The 23,451-nt window shown below is 46.7% G+C and overlaps 1 protein-coding gene across 3 annotated transcripts in view; it reads right to left on the reverse strand.

Annotated features, from left to right (window-relative positions):
• Positions 1-6,970: 6,970 nt before the first annotated feature.
• The window catches only part of LOC135919315 (mediator of DNA damage checkpoint protein 1-like), a 72,513-nt gene continuing 56,032 nt past the window's right edge, over positions 6,971-23,451 (reverse strand). For all 3 annotated transcript variants that reach the window (XM_065453049.2, XM_065453048.2, XM_070534543.1), the window contains exons 5-7: positions 19,501-19,551; positions 18,619-18,672; positions 6,971-8,508 (exon numbers count right to left, since the gene is read on the reverse strand). In XM_065453049.2, the coding sequence (XP_065309121.1) occupies positions 7,630-8,508; positions 18,619-18,672; positions 19,501-19,551 (984 nt within the window). In that variant the 3' untranslated portion in view covers positions 6,971-7,629. The remainder of the gene's footprint in view (positions 8,509-18,618; positions 18,673-19,500; positions 19,552-23,451) is intronic.

Genomic DNA, 23,451 nt, shown 5'->3' on the forward strand with positions numbered 1-23,451 from the left:
AGATGTGAAATATGGACCATGACATCATAATGATGCACTCCATGTCCGATATCGTCGCTTTCTCAAAGTGCATCTGGTAATTCATTTTCGGAGACGTATCCTTCTATATTTCCAAGGTCGCTCAAGGCTGTAAATTCCGACACTTCAATAACCTAGAACCGCTGTCTGAGGACATTGGTGACTAAGTGCGTTTCGGAAGACTCGTGACGCGCGATGCGATTATCCGCCAATGTTGTTTGCAATCCGAGAAAACCTTAATCAAGAGACAAATCTCGAAACGAGAGCTTACGCTGTTCACGTACCGGGTTTCTCAACGCATGGAGCATGGTTACGTCGCTAACAAGGTTGAGGGCGTATCCGAGGCCATAGACAATGTCGAAGATGACTCCATCCCCTGTATGAAAAGAGGAGCAATGAAGGCCCAGCAGGTGCATGTGTATAAATGGTAAAACAGTGTTCCACTTGGCGTGAATGCCATCGAACATAAAAGACTGAGCACCATTATCACTGCACTTGGTGTAAAAACTGGCACTAACAAAAACAATTCTCTCGCTACAATTGTTTGAGCGCGAATTCTGACCATTTTGGGTGTCGGACAAAATATTAGTGAAGGCAGGCGATCATGAACAAAAAATGGACCTGCGAAAACAAAAGTTGGATTTTGGGAATTCAGCTCTACTTCTCTATTAGTAGAGAAAGAAAACGCCTTTGAACAGCAATACGGTGGACAAAAACTAGCAAATAACAAATGCACTCCTACAACTCTCACCCTCCTAATTCAACGTAAGGCTCAAAAATGTTGTGGGGCACAAGGTTAAAGATAAGAAGAAAAAATGGACGGAGAAAGCAAAGAGCGCCGTCATCATTGTAACACAGCGACAACTTGCAAAAGACTGATATACATACTTGCTCGCAGGCATTGCATACTTGCAGAGGGTAATCGGAATTGGGAACTTGACGCTCGCGCGGAGGTTGCTGTTCATAAAGTTTAGTTGGTAGCTCTGTTTTCGACGCACATTTTAGCTTCAGAAGAAAACCTGGCTGGAATTCGTTTTCTGACAATGTGCTAAATTACAACATACATAGATCTACCACTTCATTGAAAGCGCAGCACATTGCGGTTGATAATAACGCAGTGTTTTTCTTAACGCTCGAGCTCTGCTTTCTTCGTCACCTCCTTGTTATAATATGCTGTATTTTAGGAAATATAGTCCCTCATTGGTATATAGCGCGCAGGTCCACTGAGGCCAATTTGGGTTAAAAAAAAAAAAAAAAACAGGAGTGAGACTTTTTCCACAGTCCTCACAAATTTCGTAATCCACATGGATGAAATCTGACTGAAAATAGGTTTGTTAGCTTGTCTTCAACCAGTGTACATCAGGTGAGCGAGCAGAAATTTTGTTATCAACCAGTAAAAGAAAAAAAAAAGTTCAAATCCTTAATTCGAATGCGTGTTGCGGCCAATTATAAAACCAGTCAAGATCACTCTTGGCGGCACTGTCAGAACAAAACAAGTCAGACATGTTGGATTCAAAGAACGGATACTCAACAATCAGGCGATTTATTTTTATTAAGAGCCTGGGGGCTAACCACGACACATCAACCTTGAATTCTTGGAGGCGTTCTGCCTTTTCTGTGAATTATCGAGGGAAAACTTGAAAGACGCAGACTGGCCTCGATTTCTTCGAGGGCGCCTCCAATATACATACGTAAAAAAGATCTTGCATAGCCAGGACCCACAGAGAATGCACATCGTGCGAAATTTCATCCTTTAAGCTTTTGTAGTCCACGTACTGTAGAACCTCTTGCCCGAGCAGTTTGCTCATGAGAAACGAGATGGCGCTTTCGGTGGCGCTCCGGACGTTGCCTCAGCGAAAGCGCACGAATGCGAAGTCATTACCGCATCTGCCCAGATGCTGAGCGATCAGCTGTCGGAAACGTGTCTGGGTTTTCGCTAACCCACTGTGTTGCATTCATGTTGCAACACTTGTAACAGTATATGGAAGACGTGTGCAGAAGTTGCCTGCAAAAGATAGCATCTGGCATATTAATGAACGCAATTACTTTGTGTGGTCAAGTTCTCGAGACCGTTACTACACAAGTAGTGCCTTTGTTGTGGGCTCTTCAAGATGCACGGCGTTACTAAACGATTAAAGAATTCATTCATTCGCTAGCGTTGCACTGATAACCTCTAATGTAAGGACTTCATCCCCGGAACGTCAGCAAGAGTTAGTATACCTCTCGCTGCACAGTGACAAAGGAAATTGCGCCGCTTCCTGGTGTAGTAAGTTTCCTGCACGTTATCTGCACACATGCACCCAAACTCCCAGGCAAACATAAGCTCAGTTTATTGCCAAAGTATCAAGATTAAGTGAATAGCGTACACTTGAACCAATGCACCGAAGCATGGGTGACGTAGACTAGATATGATGCACACAAATATTCCACAGTCTAAACAAGCAATTGGCGATAATACGTCTTTGCTACAAGCTGATACGAAATACTGAACATGTACTTCCCACGCCTTGTGTGCGGCAAGAACTGATCTACCGCAACTCAGTACACCGTCGGGCGATTAGGCAGAAAATAAACAATCAGACATTGAGCGCTCCGAGAAACTCATCTGAGTGAGAAACATAAAAAACCACTGCTTCAAAATGATTGGAAAATGAAGAACGAAAAGCAAAAGACGCTGATCCTGATTTAATTCATAAGCGGAAAATTTGCACACCTTGGAATATATTTCTAGCCCCGGTTTATTACAAGAACCTTATACGCTGCTTGTGCCTTGGACATCTAGTGAGCTCGCAAAGCGCTTGTATGTTATCTGAAGGTCTGCCCGCAAAAGCTTGGCGTCGTCCACGCAGTCGCCGTCTAAGATGTCCACAGAAACAGATGTCTGCTGTGCCGTACCGGCATCATGCACATCCATTGCAAACACGAATGCAATAGAGGCAGCTGAGGCAAAATATGGACGCGTCACCCCATGATCAATGATGGTGGCGCCGATGGCATCGCCGCGAAAAGGTCCAACAGTCGATAAAACACGGTACCTTCTTGTAAAGCCAACACAAAATTACATATTGTGTTCTACGTCTAGTTCTTCTGTGTCGTGATGTGTGTTTGACTCCTGCTTGGGCAGAAACAATGACCTGCTCTCATCTGATAATCAATAAACTCATTAGCTAATTAGGTACATAAGGGAAACACGTCGTCATTATGGAAGCACGTCGACATCTCGATTTCCTTCTCGAACGGCGCTGTATTATATATATATATATATATATATATATATATATATATATATATATAAGCACATAAGGCTGCGGTTAAGACAGCAGCGCTCTCGTCTTTTCTTCTCTTTTCATACTTGGGCCCTCCATGGTGGTTGGCAAGAAATCTCCGCAAATCAAACCAAAATCAATTCCATACAGTTGAAGCTATATGGTGCTGAAGATACGTATCAGTTATTACAACTGTCGCCGTGAAGACTTCGAACAGTACCAGCAGTGTAGAAAGAAGCAAAGTGAGCATGGATAGCACCGTATTGCGTGATTTAAGACGTTAAAGTTATATCTAAAAAATATTAAAGATGTGCGGGAAATGACGGCGCTCAGATGTTGCATGTAACATTATTTACTCACTGCTGAGGCTACTACGGGCACCCATGAGACTTGCAAAGAGAAAGAAAATGTTGCTTGCCTGCAAAGAAACAATAGAAGTCTACATATAGGCTCCTTCGAAAGCTCGTTGGCACGAATATATTTTAAAAATTCAATAGGTATATTTAGCTACCTATACTCAATTTCTCTGATTGACATGGTTGACTGATTTGATTCAAGTCCTCTATGAAGTTAGCCAAGGATTGACGCTAAATCAATTTTGAAATTCAATTTGTTTATTTTCCACAAAAAATGGAAGGATGCCTGAACAAAACTCACTGCCCTTCAACTCTGTGAAAAAGGATGACCAGTGAAGCTGTGTATGTGGACCCCTTAATGGCGAACTGCACCTCTGCCGCGGGTCGGTCCGGCATTGCGCAATCTTCGGGATCGGCCCCCGTATGCGGAGTGCTTAACGCCTGCCAGTTTTACGCCTGACAGTTTCGTGTTAACACACGGACATGGGGAAACGTGATCCTGATCCTGGGGAAAGTAGCCCTTAAGAGCTTCTCTGTAAAAACTAAAAATTGGTTAACTTTAGGGAGGTTAAGGTCAGCATTGTAAGTCCACAACACAACAAACGGAAAACCTTCGATGTAAATTTAGGATATTCAATACGTTTAGCAGATAGTGTCAACTAAATAAGACACATCCAATGATACATGCCAAACCATAATCGCCTGTATTCAAGCTCGGAATTAAACCGCACATAAATACGTGTAATTGAAAGGCGCATCTATACACACTTATTATAGCTAATGACAGCATCTCTGAATTTATGCACTTATTGTGTATACAATAATAAAAGAACGCACGAATTCCAACTGTATGAGTTCAGTCATGGTGTTTACAGGTCGTGCTTCCTTTAAGCAAGACGGCATTTGTGAGAGCTGCCCTCGAGGAAAGTTTGTTCTCAAGTTGATTTAGCGTGGACACCTTTTTATGTAGACTGCTTCGTGGGCTGTACAACGCGCACGAGTATTGACAGCCTCGTTTACTACAAAACAGAGTTCTAAGGTGGAGCAAAGGTATATCTAAACAAAAAAATAAATATTTAATTATTTTGTGTTGGTTATGAGTGTTGGTAGGCCTTTAGAGCTCCCTGTAAGAGTGCTCTCTACGTTGTGTGCCAGCAAGCATTGATGCAGTTTGGGACAAAAGTAGGCCAGTAGTCCGGAGGTTCTGGGAACCAAAGACTTTCGTTCCATGTAGCTGTGCCCATTTAGCATTGCCTTGCCTGTGTAGCCATGCAAGCAGTCGTGATGTAACTTACGGAAATATGTTCTTTTTATGCGAAGCATTTTTTGGCGAACATTTGCCACTTGGACAGTATCTATCTAGCCACCTACGTCTTCGTGCTCGCATGGTCGTTTCGTTATTTTTGTATTACCCGAATTGGCATACCATGAGAAGAGTGTACGAGGAACATAAATGGCCGGTCATGACATGAATATCATGAGATGTGTGTTATTTAGGTCATGAAACAGCCGCCTACGTCTTGGTGCTTTCATGGTCGCTTCGTTAATTTGGTATGCACCGCAATTCGCACAGTATGACAAGAGTGTATGACGAACATAAATGATTGGTGATCTCATGAATGTCATGGCATGCGGGTCATGTAGGTCATAAAACAGCCGCCCACGTTTTCGTATGTACCAAAATTGGAATAGTCGGCAAGAGTGTATGACGAACATAAATGATAGGTCATCATATGAATGTCATGACATGTGTGTCACGTAGGTCATGAAAGTGCCGCCTACGTCTTGGTGCTTTCATGGTCGTTTCGCTAACTTGGTAGGCTCCCAGAACACTGCTTCGCATGACATGGGTTCCCACAGGGCATGGGATCTTCCGGCTTTTAAAAAAATAAACTATTACTACTACGACTATTACTAATACGACTGGACCAGTAGCTATGGATGATGATAACATGAGCCATGAGCGGTTAGAGAATGCGGATTAATTTTGGCCTACTGCAGTTCTTCACTGTGCACCCATGCGAGTACAAGAAAGTTCTTTTGTTAATTTCACCCCATCGAATCGCTGTCGCCGCGACGTTCATCGAATGCGCGACCTCGAGGTCAGCAGCACGTAAATCTTAAGAGATGCTCACTTCGCACGGCAAATGTCGTAAGAGACATCACTGAGGATCGCTGTTGGGAATAAGCAACAATCGTCATAAATGGGCTTAGCACTTACGGTGCAGAAGTAGAGAATAAAGTAGAGAAGCCTTAGGTCCTGCATCGCGGGAGGAGAAACACAGTGGCACCGAGAGCTTGCCGACTTAAGCAAGATGATGATGATGAACCTCTATTATGGCTCGCACCCATGAAGGAGGATAGGCCAATAATCGGGCGCAAGTAGGTAGACCACCTAAAAATATCTTATTAGGGCAGCATAATCTAGGGAAATTTCGAGAGAATCAATATCAGATTTTTTGCTTCGAACAACTTTTATTAACAACCTGCCTTTTCTAAGTTGAGCGCTTTCCCGTCCACCTGGCAGTCACCTCTTGAGGCATTTAGACGAACAAAGAAGCTGTATCTTTTGTGCTACCGGGTCACCCGTACTCGATCTTATCCCCTGAAGGATGTCACCTTCCGTAGTATACATTCCCTTACTGTTGACTCTGGTCAGATAAATTCTCACGTACCTGTACTTATACTGACGCATTAAAGACTTGACGTTCTTGTTACCTCCAACAAAATATCTGCAGTTTATTTAGAATTATTAATGATCTTGCGCTAGCCAGTCGTCCTCATACTTCTCTAATCTCTCCCGCAGTTATACGCAGCCCTTTCATTTTGAGTTTCCAACTTTGCGGGTGAAGACAGCGTGAGCTCCTCGTAACAGATTATATAAACCATGTAAATTCAATTGGTGTTTGACAATCTTCCTTGAACCGTATTTGGAGACGGGATGCATTCGTCAATTTAGCCGTAGTGCTGTATATAGATCAACTTCGCGAGCCTTGCAGCGTACTGTTCTTCGGCGAGGTCACCTTGTGCAGAACTTCAACAGAATGCGTTTCTGTGTGTTTTTATAGCAAAAAAAAAGAAACAGAAAAAGCGCTTTTATTGGCACTCCTGCTGTCCCTTCTTCTTTCCGTTTAGCTTTCGTTGCGCCGGAAACACATTTCACGCAGAACTTCTTACCTCGTTCGTTATTTCTGCTGAGCTTCCAGGTCGAATCTCCATTTGTTTATTTTTATTATTTATAATACTGTAAGGCCTTGTCGTCTGGTACAGAGGTGAACCAATAATATACTATGTGCGAAAGATCTCCAAACGTTGCTGAAAAGTTCCAGCTGAATAAATTTCAAATTTTATTTGCAACACATCAATTTCAACACGTCATAATTGAGCTTGTTCCACAAGAAATCGTACGTGGCAAAAGAAAGGAGAAAACTTGAATACATCAACTCTTGTAAGCGTAGGTTAAAATTGCATAAGGATGATTATTTCACAGTGATATATTGTCCGGATGGCGCAAACGGAAAGACGGATATAAATTAAGATTCCAGCACGCAGCTGATACAGGAATCGCAATCTGTCTGGGACGAATATCTAGAAACACGTGCAATCTTTTGAAGGCGTTCCAGGTGGATCTGCTTTGCAATCAAACCGGCTACAATTCGTAAATCGCTATATGTGCCATAAATTAATTAGATGAAACATTAATTAGGGATATTTGGCGATTAGCCGATTTGACATTTCGATTTCTCATGTGAGTAATGTCCGCAGCTTCGAATAGATTTCAGATAAACACTACGATTATGCTTTCTGCCACAGGCAGCTTTTCTGCATGGTATAACAAGAAGAAAAAGAAGACAGAAAAACTACATGTGATTGCGTTATTTCAGTTCTCTCGCCGTCGGAGATGTCGCTTCATGGCATTGAGCCGTTGTTTACGTTCGGCAGCTCGGCCCGATGGTCGCTAGGCATCTGCAAAATCTGGCCGCCAGTGGTCAGATTTCGGCGCAGATCCGGCCGCCGTGCTTCGCTGTTAAGAATTTCGGCACTGATCGGGCCGCCATCCTTCGCATTGAAGAAGTTCGGCGAGGTTTATCACCCGGCAGCGTCTCTTGAGACGCGGCACCCGGGACATGCACGGAACCGGCGGATGCAGCCTTTGCAATGTTTTGAGTCCGTGTATTTCCATTGGTCGTTGATAGAGTCCGCGCTGCTTGTGCAGACGGAGACGGCCGCGAGCCCGCAGCATCGGGTACCTTATCATCAGAAGGCGCCGCTGTGGCCGGCTTTGTCTCGGCTTGCGCTTCTTGTTTTGAATTCGCTTGGTTAGGAGTGCATGGATCAGATGACGGCGCTTCCGGCGTTCCCGTTTTACGCGGAGGACATTCGGTGTCCTCGGCTTCCGTCGCTGTCGCTTCGGCATTCGCACCCTGGCCCATCGCTGGTTGGTCCACCGTCATTTGGGGCTGGGTTGCGGAGCAGCAAGGCACGTGCACTATTCCACTGGAAGAAAAAAACTGGGGCTGCGTGGAAGGATCTGGTTGCTGCTGTTCTGGCAGGTGAGGTTGCTGAACAGCTACACGGTACGGCTGTCCTGATGATTGCGGCATCCCTGACCGAGCAGGCCTGGTACTGGGAAAGCCCGCCGGGCCCGGAGTCATTTTTGGGTATTCACAAGACGCGGGAGCCGCGAGCAACGCTGGCCCGGTAGGCATGACCGGAACCCCGGATTGGCTTCCGGGTTCGAACCGGTATGCGACCGGCGGCGCATTGGTGAATATTCCGGGCTGCGGAGCGAGGTTCTGTTCTTCCTCGTTGGCCACGATGCGATTGTAGTTCTGGTAGACCTGGTAGAAAGCGTGCAGAATACAGACCTGGAATGGTGCGAAACAGACAACGTTGCGAGCGGCTTCATTGCAGTACACGTATGTACACGAGGTGTCTACGACGCTTGTTGAACCAAGCGTCGTAGACCAAGCGTCCGCTTGTGTGAACCAAGGTGCCTGCTGCGACTGAATATTTAAGTGGTATCCGTGCCCAAATAGTCACACTCCCCGATTCAAGTTCTGGCGGCCTCGCTGATGCTAGCATACATTCGCGCGAACCTTAACCGTTTCAATCATTTTGAAAACCGAGAGAGAGAGAGAGAATAAACATTTTTATTAGGTGAAGCAGCTAGGGAGAGGCGTCCTCAGTCCAGAATGCCTTGAGCTCGGGCCGCGTCCTGGGCCCGAGCTCAAGGCTCGGGCCCAGGACGCTTTGAAAACCGTCTTTGAAAACCGAAAGACTGGCTCCTACTCGACACTTTCCTCCGTATACATAGCGTGCACACAATGCTTTCCGCTCGGACCACTCCATCGCACCACGGCGAGGCATCCACACGGTTGCTCAGCACGAACGCTGCCCTTCGTGACTCCGCTGCAAAGTCAACTGAGCGGAGCGTGACGCTGCGCGTCCACTTGGCTTCGTCGCTTTTGCAGCCAAACACTTCGTGGGACTACAGACCTTCTAACCCGGCACTCGCAAGACGCGCATGCACGTGTCTGCAATGTCAGCACGACGGCAGCAGCGGCATTGCTGTAACCATCCGTATGAATAAAGAAATTTGTCTCCACCCTTCGCTATGAAGGTGGTTGGACAGCGAAGCTGTAAACGACAACTAGAACGATTGCACATTGTCACGTAGCATGAAATTATTCACATGGTTACACTCTCAGGCACTTTACCTAATTATTAGCCTAAGACATTTCAACAGCCTCTACTTCGCTACTTGCTTCGTACGCTACTCACACAAGAGGCTGCGGAATACGCTGCCACGCTATGCCGAGAGAATTGGCTATCCCTCTGCGACAGCTTGAGAGGAAGACTGAGTACTTCCAAGACGTGGAAGTTATTGAGGTATTTTATCAACCCGGCCAGCAGCAAAACGGAATCCCACCACAATATGGCCCGAGTAATTCACCAATTTCCTGGAAATGAGGCGAACCTCCTTTTGGCTCTCAAAGCCCAGTACTTCCCCACACAGCCATCGGAGCCTCTGCCACCCTACACCGGCACCCCTAACGAGCTCCTAGATGAGGACATTCATCTACATGAGGTAACAGCGGCGATAATGGTCTTGAGACACCACACAGCCCCGGGAATGGACCAAATTACCAATAAGGCACTCGTAAATCTTGACAGCCCCTCGCTACTAGAGCTTACCGCTCATCTTAATGAAGTATGGAGGAAAGGAAACCTTCCCGAGGACTGGAAAATAGCCGAGGTTCGTCTGATACCGAAGCCAGGCAAGCCACCAGCCATTGAGAACCTACGACCGATCTCCCTCACTTCGTGTGTAGGAAAGCTCCTAGAGCACATCGTTCTCAGTCGGTTACAACCATTCCTGGAGGACTCGGGGAAACTTCCTACAACGATGATAGGATTCCGTCCACACCTCTCAACTCAAGACATCCTACTTCAGCTGAAAGAGGAGGTGATTGTACCAGCGACACGCAACTCCCCCACGGCTATCCTCGCCTTAGATCTTAAAGGGGCGTTCGATAACGTCAAGCACACAGCAATCTTACAGAGGCTAAACGCGCTGGGCTGTGGGGCCAGGACGTACTCCTATATCAGAGATTTCCTCTCAGATAGAAAAGCCATCCTAAAGGTCGGGGACAAAGCCACAAACCCCTTCCTACTGGGCGGGCGCGGCACACCACAGGGCGCAGTGTTATACCCTCTCCTTTTCAATATCGCCCTAATAGGCCTACCACCGCTCCTCTAAAACATCCCAGGGATCCGGCATGGCCTATATGCTGACGACATTACCATCTGGTCGTCCACAGGGTCCATTGGGGAAATGGAGAACCGCTTGCAGGAAGCTGCAGACGTGGTGAGCGACTATGCTAAGTCATGCGGGCTCAGCTGCGCCCCCCAAAAGTCGGAGCTACTCCTGGTCTCACCGCGAAAGAAGCACAGATGCGACTCGCCCACTATCAACATACAACTGGAGGGACACACCATCGTTCCGTCTCAGGGCGTAAAGATATTGGGAATGGTTTTGCAGTCGGATCGCACCAATACAATATTAATTCAAAAGCTTAAGAATACAACAGCCCAAGTTACGCACATGATCCGACGAATAACAACCAAGACAAGAGGCATGGGGGAGGCGGACACGCTTCGGCTTGTCCAAGCCTTCGTCGTGGCTCGAATAACTTACGCTATTCCGTACGCACTACTCAACGAGAAGGAACTCAAGAAAATCAACACAATGATCAGAAAGGCATATAAGCAGGCGATGGGTCTGCCAATCAGTACGTCCACAGAACGCCTACTATGACTAGGTGTGCACAACACGGCCGAGGAGCTGATCGAGGCACATTTATCCACTCAGAGAACAAGGCTGGCGATTACGGAAGCAGGGAGGTCCATTCTCTTACGCCTGGGGCTCTCTGCCCCTCTGAGCCATCCGCCGCCTCAGACTGCGAGCTTAGCCCATGCCATCCGGAGAAACATCACCGTACGTCCTCTACCTCGCAATATGCACCCAGTGCACCACGCAGAGTGAAGGGAGGCCCGCGCCCTGGCCATACACAAGCGATACGGAACTTTACCCTCTACAGCCTACACTGACGCGGCTTCTTACTCCAGACGCGCAGCCACAACAGCCACCGTAGTCGTCAACACAGAACATCGGAGCAGCATTTCGCTCACACGAAACAATCCCCTCCAAGCCGAGGAAGCGGCCATAGCCCTCGCTCTCTCCCAAACAGAGGCTGAAGTCATAGTGACCGACTCCCAACAGGCGTGCCGCAACTTTGCTAGCGGTAGAATTCATGCCACTACACTCCGGATCATCAATCAACAGCCGCCAACGAGATCAGTCATAATCATCTGGGCGCCAGCTCATCAAGGCATTCCTGGCAACGAGGTCGCCATCCACGTGGCTCGAGATCTTACCCACCGAGCCGACGCCGAGGAATCTGAACCTGAGCGCATGCACCCTCTAGTCTCTTACCAAGACATCACACAACACTACAAGCTAACCCGCAGAACATATGCACCCCCACACAAGTCACTACCCAGAGAGCAGGAGCGATTCCTCCAAGCTCTACAGGTTAACACATTCCCCCACCCAACCAGAAATCACCTCATAGACCCTACAAAATTCTCTCCGCAATGCCGCTTCTGCGCAGAGCCCGGGTCCCTCTGGCACATAGTAGGGGGTTGCAGAGCGGCACCATTAAATCATCAGAACCCTTACCCCACTAACGAGCTTTGGGAGAGAGCCTTGGCCAGCTCCGACCTCGAGGATCAGCAACGGCTGATTGCGAGGGCCCAGGACGCGGCCCGAGCTCAAGGCATTCTGGAATGAGGACACCTCTCCCTAGCTGCATTTACCTAATAAAAATGTTTATTCTCTCTCTCTCTCCGCTTCCCGCCAACTGCAGCGTATGCAACTGTAATCATTACCGGGAAACTCTTGCGGCGAACGCTATGCGCGAAGGCGAGATTTCTGGCCGACGCTGCCGCTGCCGCGCATGCGCGCAGGCGGGCGCCATCTGCTGGTGCTCCGAGGAACCGTACAGCCCACGCTGCGCGCGCCTCCCACTGATGCTACGGCTCCTTTTTAGTTGATACCACCGCTGCTGCGTATGATGGAGCCTAACAGGGATGGATGGATGGATGGATGGATGGATGGATGGATGGATGGATGGATGGATGGATGGATGGATGGATGGATGGATGGATCGATGCTATGAGCGTCCCCTTTGGAACAGGGCGGTGGGTTGCGCCACCAAGGTATTGTTATTATGTTGCCTAAAGTTCTACCTATGTCAAAAAAAAGAAAACAAAAAATGCCACGAAGAATTCTCATCGCCAAGCTTTCTGAACTCCCATCAGCAACTTTATTCAAAAAGCAATTATAAGGACACTCCAGGCGCATTTTGTCCGCTTTCTATTTATATTAGATACAATTCACAGAATTTTATTATCATCTTTTGTTGTTGAATTAGAGTTGTAAACTTGACAGTTTTGTTTTTTGAAAATTTACAATTTTCGCCAATCTTTTTTTTTTTGAATTGACAAACTAACTCAAAGATTCGAAACCAACAGTCACTAGTTTTTAAGTTTTTCTTTTAAATGCAACAAATCTCGTCAAATTTGGTGTGGTGGTGTCTGAGAAAAACGAATTCTCCTTTTACATGTATTTATATAGGAGCACCCGAGCTAAAGCTCCCTCTTAAAAGCGATCTGCGACGTGGTCAACGTGTGTGCCTGCGCGGACCATCTTCAAAGCGCTCTGCGATGTTTGCAGAGTGTGCTTAGTGCCGGTAGCTTCGTATGCGCTGTGCTTTCGACGTTTCGTTCGCTTTGAAGCGAGAAATGCATGAATGTCAATTCGATTGCTGCTGCCGCGGTTCCTCGCTACAGAATTTTGACAGCGAGTATCCGCACTCATCGAGCGAGATGTGTTCATTTAACCTGTGCGCGCGTGATACCATGTTGGTTGATTTAGTTTAAACACGTTGGCGGGCTAGTTCGTTTGCATCCCTGATAGAATGTGGAAACGCGACTGAACAAGGACGTAGAAAGAAGCAGACACACACTGTCTCTGTGTGTCTGTTTCTTTCTATGTCCTCGTTGAGTCACGCTTACACATTCTATAATTCTGAATTCATTAAGCAAATGCTTACACGTTCTTGCGGCCGATAGATCTACTATCCTTACTTGTGCAGCTCTCTAGTTATTTTCTATCGCAATCGGTGCTTCGCCTTTCGAGCGGAACTACGATTTTGTTTCTACGCCTCCGTTGTTTGTCGTTTCCCTACTTCCAGAAATCTTCCAATCGCATGTTACTGATCTCTATTGCGGACATGTTTACCTTCCCCCTGTTCTCGCTGAACCCAACGGCTTCAAGGAGGCCAGAGGTACCTAAATCAGCCGGTGGGCGGATACCTTCATATTCTAATAAAACATGCTCCATCGTTTGCGTGGCTTTATCGCAGCAAGCATATGCTTCTTCTTCCTTCTTGTATCTGGCTTTATAAGTGCGTGTTCTAAGGCATCGTGATCTCGCTTCGAAAAGTAATGAGCTTCCCTATGAGTTACCATCAACTGTTTCTTTCGTGATTTCGTTTTTTCTTCGTATGTTCTTACTCATAGCATGTTTCTTTTCCATTTATGCCACCCATGAGATTACCTCAACTTCTCTGACTTTACACTTGACGTGCTTTGTTGCTGTGTTGCTCATCCTACAGGCCGCATACTTACTGGTACGCTTTCTAGTTCTTTTCCTACACCGCGAGTCAATGTTTTTCCTGTGCAAACACCTCAACACTCTCCCATCCCATTTACTTTCTTCCATATTCCTCAGCCGTTCCAGCCGATATCAACCTGAACAGCTTCATTTGTAGTCTTCCCGTGAGCGCCCAATGTGAGGTGTCCCACTGAGCTTTGGTTGTCATCGAGTTCTGATTGTACCATTGACTACAAGCTAACAACCGCATTTCCAAATGTAAGCCCTGGAACCATTACATCTTTTCATATACACTGGAGCAGCTCGTACCTATTGTATCCCCATAGAGCTCTTTGTGTCATTATGGCCGCATTTCCCTTCGCGCTTGCTGTTATTCTTTTTCTTGTGTTTCCATATCGATTGGCTTTGTTTATCCATACACCAAGGTATCTATAGTCTTTTGACCGAGGTCTTTCCTGGCCTGTACTAACACTGTCTGTTCACTGTGAATACCATGACACCTGATTTACCACAATGAATACCAAGACACCTGATTTTTAACGCTAAATTTCATACCTAGATTCTCGTCTTTCCATCCACAGATATTAGCTAGACGTTGCATATCACTTTGCTTGTTAGCTAGCAGCACAATGTCGTCCACATAAAACAAACCTGGAAGCTGCTGCTCTACTACTGTGCCAACCTGTTTGTATGAGAGATTAAACCCGATATTACTTTCCTCTGGCGCCATTTCTATCCTCACAATGTACATCGTAAATGAATAAAGGGCACCCTTGCCTCAGTCCGTCGTCGATATCAACTTTCGCCTCGCTCCTCATTCCTTCCCATTCAACGCAAACGGTATTTTCTAGGTAAATCTCCCTCAAAAACTGTACGCATTCATCGCCTAAGCCTTCCCATTCCAGAAAATCCCACAAAATATCTCGGTCTACGTTTTCTTATGCTCCTGTAAGGTCTAAGAAGCCACATTTAACGGTTTCCGTTCTACTCTGGATATTTCAATACATTAAGTAAGGACAAGGGTTGTCGTCTAGACGCCCACCGATTCTGAAGCCATTCTGAAGTTCTCCGAATATGCCCTTATTCTCTTCACATGCTTGCCGCTTTAATTTGATTGCCTGCATTGCTAACCACTATATTAGGGATGCAATATGGTCAACGGCCTATATGAGTTAATTCTATCCTCTCCTCCTTGCATTTTTAAATTAAATTCATTCCACTTTGTCGCCAACTGCCCGGTATTCGGCTATATTTTAAGGTTTCTTTTATTGCGTTCAACAGAGCTTCCTTACATTTTGGGCCTAGTTCAATAATCAGCCTAACGCGAACCTCGACTAATCATGTGTCTGCGCGTTTAGGAATTTCCTCTTCGACTTTCTTCCAGTTGAATTTTGTCAACATCAGCTCGTTTTCTATCTAGTTCTCTTTCAAGTTCTTTTTTCTCTCAAATAGAACCTCGTGATTGCCTTGGAAAATTTGGCCTGTTATTTTTCGCATGTAATTCAATACCGTGTCCCCTTCAAGCTTGTTCCTATTTTGATGTAGGATATGATGTATCGTTCTAGACTTCCTGCCTAATAATAAGTTTATTTGGTTCCAAAATATTTTAGGTGCGGCCTTCATTTTCTCACGTATTTCTTAACCAACGTTCACTTTCACCTTCTATCTTTTCTTGAACGAGTACTTGAGCCACATATTTTTTTTCCCACTATATTTCCCATTTTCTGGCTACTTAATCCTGCGCCAACTGCGCTTAGTTTGACTGCTTTTGCTCTCGGCGTGCTTTCTGTCGTTCGGTGATCGCTTCTCCCTGTTCCACCATGTTTTGGGCATCTTTTCTTCTTTTCCAACGAGCATATTGCTTCTCTTTCCGTATTTCGGTCGCTATTACACCTAGAAGCTCACTATATTCACAGCTTTTGTTTGGCCATTTGCCAAGTTCATCTTCGATTCTTGCGACTATATTTGTTAATTGTTTAGTGTTCAAGTTTGGACAGACCATATTGCGCTCCTTCCTTTCTTTTCCAACTGCATATACCATTTTCAACATGATGCGCTTATGGTCACTCCCTATGCTGCTATACCCTTCCTAATCAATGGCCATTTCTCTCAACTTATCATGAATTCCTTCTGTCATCAGACCGTAATCAATGGTTGATAGCCGGTATCCCGCTTCCCACGTGGTCTGCCCTTCGCACTTAGGCCCTGTGCTCACGATAACGGGGTTATGTTGCTCACAAAGGTCTGGCATTGACTTCCCGTTGTTGTCGGTATAGCCATCTAAATCCTGTATGTGGGCATTCATGTCACCTAACAGGATAATTTCAGCACCATTCCCGAAACCCTTAATATCAACGCTTTTGCATTCCACTAACTCTTCATTCTTCTCTGTGGAATTATTTGCGGTCCACAAATACGTAACGCCCAGCGAATTTTTTTCCCCCTCATTGTACCTGATAACCAAAGATGCTCTGGATATTTGGAATTTACTCTTTTCCATTTGGCTCTCTGATGCATGAGCATTCCGACTCCCCCTCCCTTTCTTTAAGACTTAGTTCTGTTGCACCCTTTTCAAACATATTTCTCTATCATTGGCGGCTCTTCCGAGTTTCTAAGGTGCGTTTCTGTAACTGCATACACCTCTATTTGTTCTCTATGTAACTGCTCCTTAACCTCTACCCACTTTTCCTTTCGTCTGTCGCCCTGCATGTTTATGTAGGCTATTGCATGGCAAGCTCTCTTTGTTGTTTTCCTCCTTTTTCTGTTATTGACGGCGATGCTATTCTGAGGTTCCCCTAGGGGATCTTCTTCATTACTACCTACTCTGGCCTTCTGAGCGCCCATGGGCCCCCTAAAGAAGCAACAGTGCAACCAGCTAGTCTACAGCCCACTTATCGTCCAAGCCTGTAATTGAAGTGGAGGATCCGTCTCGTTCAAAAGCACCACACCTTCTCACTTCCCTGTTTACTTCAACAACCTCGAAGCCTTTCTCTCGGCTCATTTTCCATATCGCCTCACAAGCAGCAACTACGGCTCTTTGTACGTGACTGCCACGAACAGGCACTTCTGGCACCGTGCACACCACGATCTGCACCCGAGGGGACAGCTCGCGCAAGCCGTCTGCACCCTTCGCCGAGCGCTGGGCTAGTCCTGTCCCTTTCCTGTTTAGTAGTCGTAGTTTAGTAGCCCACCAGCTATTATCACAAGGCTGCGTACGTGGGCGTTTTCTGCGAGCTTCGCTTTTGCTTACTCCACGATAGAACTCAGTGTCCGCCCTGGATGGATGGTGGATGGATGGATGGATGGATGGATGGATGGATGGATGGATGGATGGATGGATGGATGGATGGATGGATGGATGGTGTATGTATGTATGTATGTATGTATGTATGTATGTATGTATGTATGTATGTATGTATGTATGTATGTATGTATGTATGTATGTATGTATGTATGTATGTATGTATGTATGTATGTATGTATGTATGTATGTATGTATGTATGTATGTATGTATGTATGTATGTATGTATGTATGTATGTATGTATGTATGTATGTATGTATGTGTGTATGTATGTATGTATGTATGTATGTATGTATGTATGTATGTATGTATGTATGTTATGAGCGTCCCCTTTGGAACGGGGCTGTGGATTGTGCCACCAAGCTTTTGCTATTATACTGCCTGATGTGTTACCTAGGTTAAACAATAAAAAAGAAAAAAAACACTATGAAATACCACACCCAAATTTTCTGATCCCCTATTTAGAACGGTGCTTTTGTACGTCTCTGTCTTTTGTCGTTTCCCTAATTTTCTTCCACCAAACCTCCAACCGCCTCGTACTAATGCCTATTGCGGACATGTTTACCTTTCCACTGCTCTCGATGCACCCAAGGGCTTCAAGGAGGCCAGTGGTGCTTAAATCGACCGCTGGGTAGACGTCTTCACATTCTAATAAAACATGCTTCGTAGTTTCCCTAAATTAACCGCAGCAAGCACATGCTTCTTCTTCCTTCTTATATCTCGCTTTATAGGTGCGTGTTCTATAGGCATCCCGATCTCGCTTCGAAAAGTAATGAGTTTCCCTTTGAGTTATCATAAATTGTGTCTTTCCTGATTTCGTTTTTTCCTCTTAAGTAGTTACTCGTGGCAGGTTTCTTTTCCATTGGCGCCCCTGAGATTATTTTAGCCTCTCTGACCCTACAGGCCGCATACTTGCTGGTAAGCTTCCTAGTTCTTTTCCTGCACTGTGAATCAATGTTATTCCTGTACAAAAACCTGATCACTCGCCCAGCCCATTTACTTTCTTCAATATTCCTGAACCGTTCTTCATGCTCAGTTTTACTGCGAGCTTCGCTCACTTCAAAACTAGTCCGGAAATGCCGGAATGCACGGCTGCGAGCGCCATCTGGTCGCGCTACAAGGAACCCCAGCGGCGCACGCGAGCGGCGGTGTGGTAAAGGTAGGTTGCATAATCGCGGTCTCAGACATCTTGGTCGCACCACATGTAATGTTTTCCAGGCCATTCTACGCGACGGATCCCCGAAAATTTGAGCGTAGCAACGTGGCCACCCCGATATACAGCTGGAGCTTAAGGTTTCAGATGCTACGATTGCTTACGCCACGTCTAGACGTATGCTCTCATTGCGCGTAAAAGCTCCAGGATAAGCTGACCAACCACGAAGAGAAATGTTTTAGGCAGACATGAACAGGATAAAGCACATTGCAGTCTTACCTTTACAAGAAAGATCGCAGTGTAGATTACTACGACGACGAAGAAAATACGGGTCTGAAAAATTAGAGGAACAAGGAACGGGAAAAAGGAAATGAAATGATAAGCGCTGAGCACAGCTGAACGAAGTACAGCAGAGAAGGTGTTAGTTAAGATGACATAATGCTCTAACGCGCAAAGCTTAAGTAACTACAAAAGCCATCTACGAGAAAGCTCGCAGGCCGACGCCAATTTTACAACTATCATTGCTCACAATGCCAGTCATCCTAACTTTAGAGACTACTTCAGTATGTCTATACTACGGCCATGAAAAAAAAAAAAAGGCACGGGCAAGTAATTCCTTATATCACGGAATGTCCGCGGAATCTCCTTATGAAAAGATAACTGAATCAACGTAATCGGACCTCCAGTGTAACTCAAACGAACATGAGAAGGGGTACATTGACGTAATATTTTCGATTATTCTTTTTTTATGCGTTGAATGAAGGTCCAAAACCTGTAACTAATAAGAAAGTTTCTGCAAGCGTCAGAGAACCCTAAATAATAATTTCTAATAGTTTTTCTGCAGACAGCTTCGGTATTGCTGTCATTACCGCTTTAAGCTGTAAGAAGGTGTAGCGCCGAGCATTGCGGTCCGTTCATGAGTGGCTTTCTCCAGGTGTGCAGTGTTACTTTTATCGTATTACAAACATATATTTCGCACCACGCCGCATTAGATGATAATTGACATTTAAAGCTAATTCCCTGCTCGTCATTTGCGTCGCGTTTTCTTCGTCAATGTTCTAGTTAACAGGTCTGGTACATTATTTATTGTTTGTCGGTTAGTTTGCTCGGGAAATCGCCGCAATAAATGAGAGAAGCAAAGGCGTCATTCGTTGCACTTACTCGAACCGATTTTTCGTCCATGTCTCGCAACTGGTCTTTTTCAAGTTTTATCTAAACAGAAGAAAGTGCAAAAAAACAATCGTTGCAGCTTCACATGTAACACGAATGACCTCCTGGCAGTTCATGCAGTGTAGCAGAGCGCTCTTGTCAGCAGATCGTTGACAACGAGAGCCAGCAACGCATTCGAGAGAAGGAAGGAGGGCTCGCCCATTGTACTTGAGTAATCCTTACGTGAAGCTTCCGTGCAGCCGGCGTGGAACGATCAGACGCGCGTACAATGGAGGAGCCCTTCTTCTGGATCTCGTTTATGGATGTGTCCAACAGCTTTCGCTGTACTGCACGGAATTGGTCATATGGTGCGCAGTCTCACACGCACACTGATTAAGATCCGATCGTTAAGCACCCCAAGCAATTATTTAATAAAACTAAATTTTGGCGCCGCGGCCAGGATTTCATCCTAGCATCTCATGGTGGTAGTGGTAGCGATTATTATGAGGACTTACTTATGTCCCCTTTGAAATGGGGTGGTGAGCACTAGTCACCTAGCCGGCTTGAGTTGCTCACGCATGCTTCTCATTCTAGCATTTTAACGCGACAGCGTGAAGGAGCTCGTGTCGCTGAAAAGCCGGTGTCGTCGGTGTCGACCGTGAGCGATAAATCCCGGAAGGCGTTTCATAAACAGAAAACAATTTGCAAGATCGGCTGGGTGAGAATCGAACAAGGGTCTCCGGAGTGTGAGACGGAGACGCTACCACTCAACCACGAGTTCGCTGCTTCAAGGCGGCTCAAAAGCGCCTCTAGTGAATGCGGTGTTGCCTTAGAAACGTGCCGTGCAATGTTGTACTGCAGTGTATATCGGTAATTATGAGCCTGTAACTTATAGAAGTCGCAGTTACACGAGCAGCGAAGTACGTTTCTGCTACACTTCTCCTCTCTGCGCACACGCAGAGCCATCTTGCGGCAAACACAGAAGACCCCCTCCTCGCAATGGGCGGCGCTGCCCCGACACGTGGCGCGCCACTCGCCCGCTTCTGCCCTTCGGGCCGTGCGGGGACCGGTGCGAGGATGCCCCACTACCCTTGCATTAAGTAAGTTTTCTCGCTCTCTCCCCTTGCAACTTCCAGCGTGCGTTACTCGAACTCTCGTGCTTAGGCGACGCGGCTCCTCTTTAGGCGACGCGGCTCCTCCTCCTCTTAGGCGACGCGGCTCCTGCAGAATCCGATGCGGGACGCCTCTGACGTGATCGCTACGCCTTATCACGTCTGGTGGGAAAGCGTACCCTGCGATGTGCGCCGAGCTGCTTATGCAGAGTCATGCGTCTGCGTGGTGCTCCCAAGCGAGATAGAGGACGATCTCATCGAGGTGCCCCATGATTGCGGCGGCCTTCATGGCGCGTCGCGGCCCGGCTGTCCATGCCGATCAAGACGTTTGGCCGGGGTAGATCGTTTCTCCTTCCGAGACACCGAGTTCTTTGGTTCGTTCCGCTTGCTCAGGTGCACGTTTCGTTGCCGCGCCGAACGCTCACCGCGTGATTGGTGGATGCAAAGTCCGATTCGGGGCGCCTGGTAAGTGATCGCTGCGCCGTAGCGCATTGTCTTACACCCCTTGGCGGGTCGACGGGAACGCTATCGCGTTCCACTCTTGAAGGCTAAGCTTAACCGTCCTCCAATTTTCGGATACATCTCTTTAATTCTTTTTCCCTTGCTGAAAACTTCTCTATCTACGTTGTACCGCTACCTATGCTTGTAACGGATCCGATCGTGTCAATTTCTTTTCTGTTTCTTTTTTCACCAATACTCTAACTGTCCCTTACTTAACTCGACTGCTGACTGGTTCATCTTTCGGTCCACTTTAAATCCAAGCGCTTCTGGAAGGTGTATGTTGCCTTCGAGTCTCATTGGGTGAATCCCTTTGCATTCCATTAGGATGGGCTGAGTGGTCTAAGGATATCCGCTGCAGCACAGCCATAGCCACAGCGTCACCACGGCGCCCGTAACTCACGCACTTCTATGCGTCTCTGAACAAATTAAGAGAAATCTGAAATGACTGGCTGTAGCCATTCATAGTTGCCCTGTGGACGATTGGTAATGCTCCCATGCTACAGCTTCCTCTGAAACCTGGTAGTGTTGGCTGGCTGACTTCTGTGGCCTTTGGCATTCGAAATGCGGAGGCACCCAGTACTGCAGCTTCGGTTAGCTGAATGATTAGAAAGTCCGCGATCATAACTGGTGGAATGTTAAAAAAAAACACAAGTTCTGAGATATTGCGTGCGAAAGTTGTGACCTTCTCATTATGAGGCCCACCGTATACAGGGGTGCACCCCGGGTTCATTTTCTTCATTTATGATTCTTCAACGTGCGCTGAAATCTAAGCACAGAAGCATTCTTACGTATCGCTGCCGTCGAAACGCTACCGCCGCGGCCGGTTACGAACCCGCGACCTCAACATCAGCAACGCGACGCCATCGCCACTAGGCTACACCGCTGCGTGTGCAGCTTAAACCATCAACGTCACAGTCACGGCCATTTTTATCGCTGCGTATACCACGCAACTACTACACGCAGAGACAAAGCAACAGCGCGCGCATTAGATCCTATAGATGAGATGAATATTTACAATTATTATTAGGGTTATAATTATATTCGAGTGCTGACTGCCGTGTTATAGTTTGTTAACGAAGCTTCCCCTCACGTCTAAATATTTTAAGGCACTTTTCCTAGTCTCTAAAGCCGCTCGAGTTCACGCTGCTCCTCTGGCGGCCATTTTTCCAAGTCGCGGACTGTCGCGGACATCAGTCCCTTTCCACATAAGTATGAGGCTCGGAGCAGGAGCTATGGCGCTTGAAAGTAACCGGTGGCTTGACGAACCAACCGTCTGAGCTACCTTTCCTGGCAACATGGAAGGGTCACGAGTTCGAATCACATATTATGTTCCTTTTTTTTCTTACTTTTTTTAAAATGTCTTTTCCTTCATTTTATTACTTTACGGAAACCCTCCTAAAAATATATATATCCTCAATTATGTGTGGCCACACATGTGCAGGTCATAAATACCAGGTTCTCTAGCCGAGTGCCATCCATGCGGTATAACCGAGCTCAGATTCGTCCACCTTGACTGATCAAATAGGGCACCACTGTAGGTTAAATGAGGCGTACAGCTCCTGCGGGACCCGCCGTGGTTGCTCAGTGGTTATGGTGTTAGACTGCTGAGCACGAGGTCGCGGGATCGGACCCCGGTCACGGCGGCCGCATTTCGATGGGGGCGAAATGCAAAAACACCCGTGAACTTAGAATTAGGTGCACGTTAAAGAACCCCAGGTGGTCGAAATTTTCGGAGTCCTCCACTACGGCGTGCATAATCAGAAAGTGGTTTTGTCACGTAAAACCCCATAATTTAATTAATTTAACTCCTGCGGGGACGGTAGAGTATCCGTCTCCAGTGCAAAAGGACCGTGATTCAAATCCCGGTGCTGCGCAATTCTCCACCGGAAAATAAAAAAAAAAAATTGGAGGACGCTTAAGCTTCGCCTTCAAGAGTGGAACGCGATAGCGTTCCCGTCGACCCGCCAATGGGTGTAAGACAATGGGCTACAGGGCAGCCATCACTTACGAGGCGCCCCGCATCAGACGCGGTGAGCGTCGAGCCATATGGTCGAGCAACGCGGCGTTCGGCGCAGCAACGAAACGTGCGCCTGAGCAAGCGGAGCGAACCAAAGAACTCGGTATCCCGGAGGGGGAAATGATGCACGCCAGCCAAACGCCGTGATCGGCACGGGCAGAGAGATAGAGAGATAGTGATCTAAAGAAAGGAAGGACGCTTGATTCTACAGAGGGAGCAAGGCGAAGCGTTTTCAGGGGAGAGAGTCCGAGCCGCGACAGCTCCAATGCGCGCGTGGCGCGCCATCTGTCGGGGCAGCGCCGTACATGGAGAGGAGGGGGTCTTCTGTGTTTG

Source organism: Dermacentor albipictus, chromosome 2, assembly GCF_038994185.2.
Source record: "Dermacentor albipictus isolate Rhodes 1998 colony chromosome 2, USDA_Dalb.pri_finalv2, whole genome shotgun sequence".
NCBI classification, from domain to species: domain Eukaryota; kingdom Metazoa; phylum Arthropoda; class Arachnida; order Ixodida; family Ixodidae; genus Dermacentor; species Dermacentor albipictus.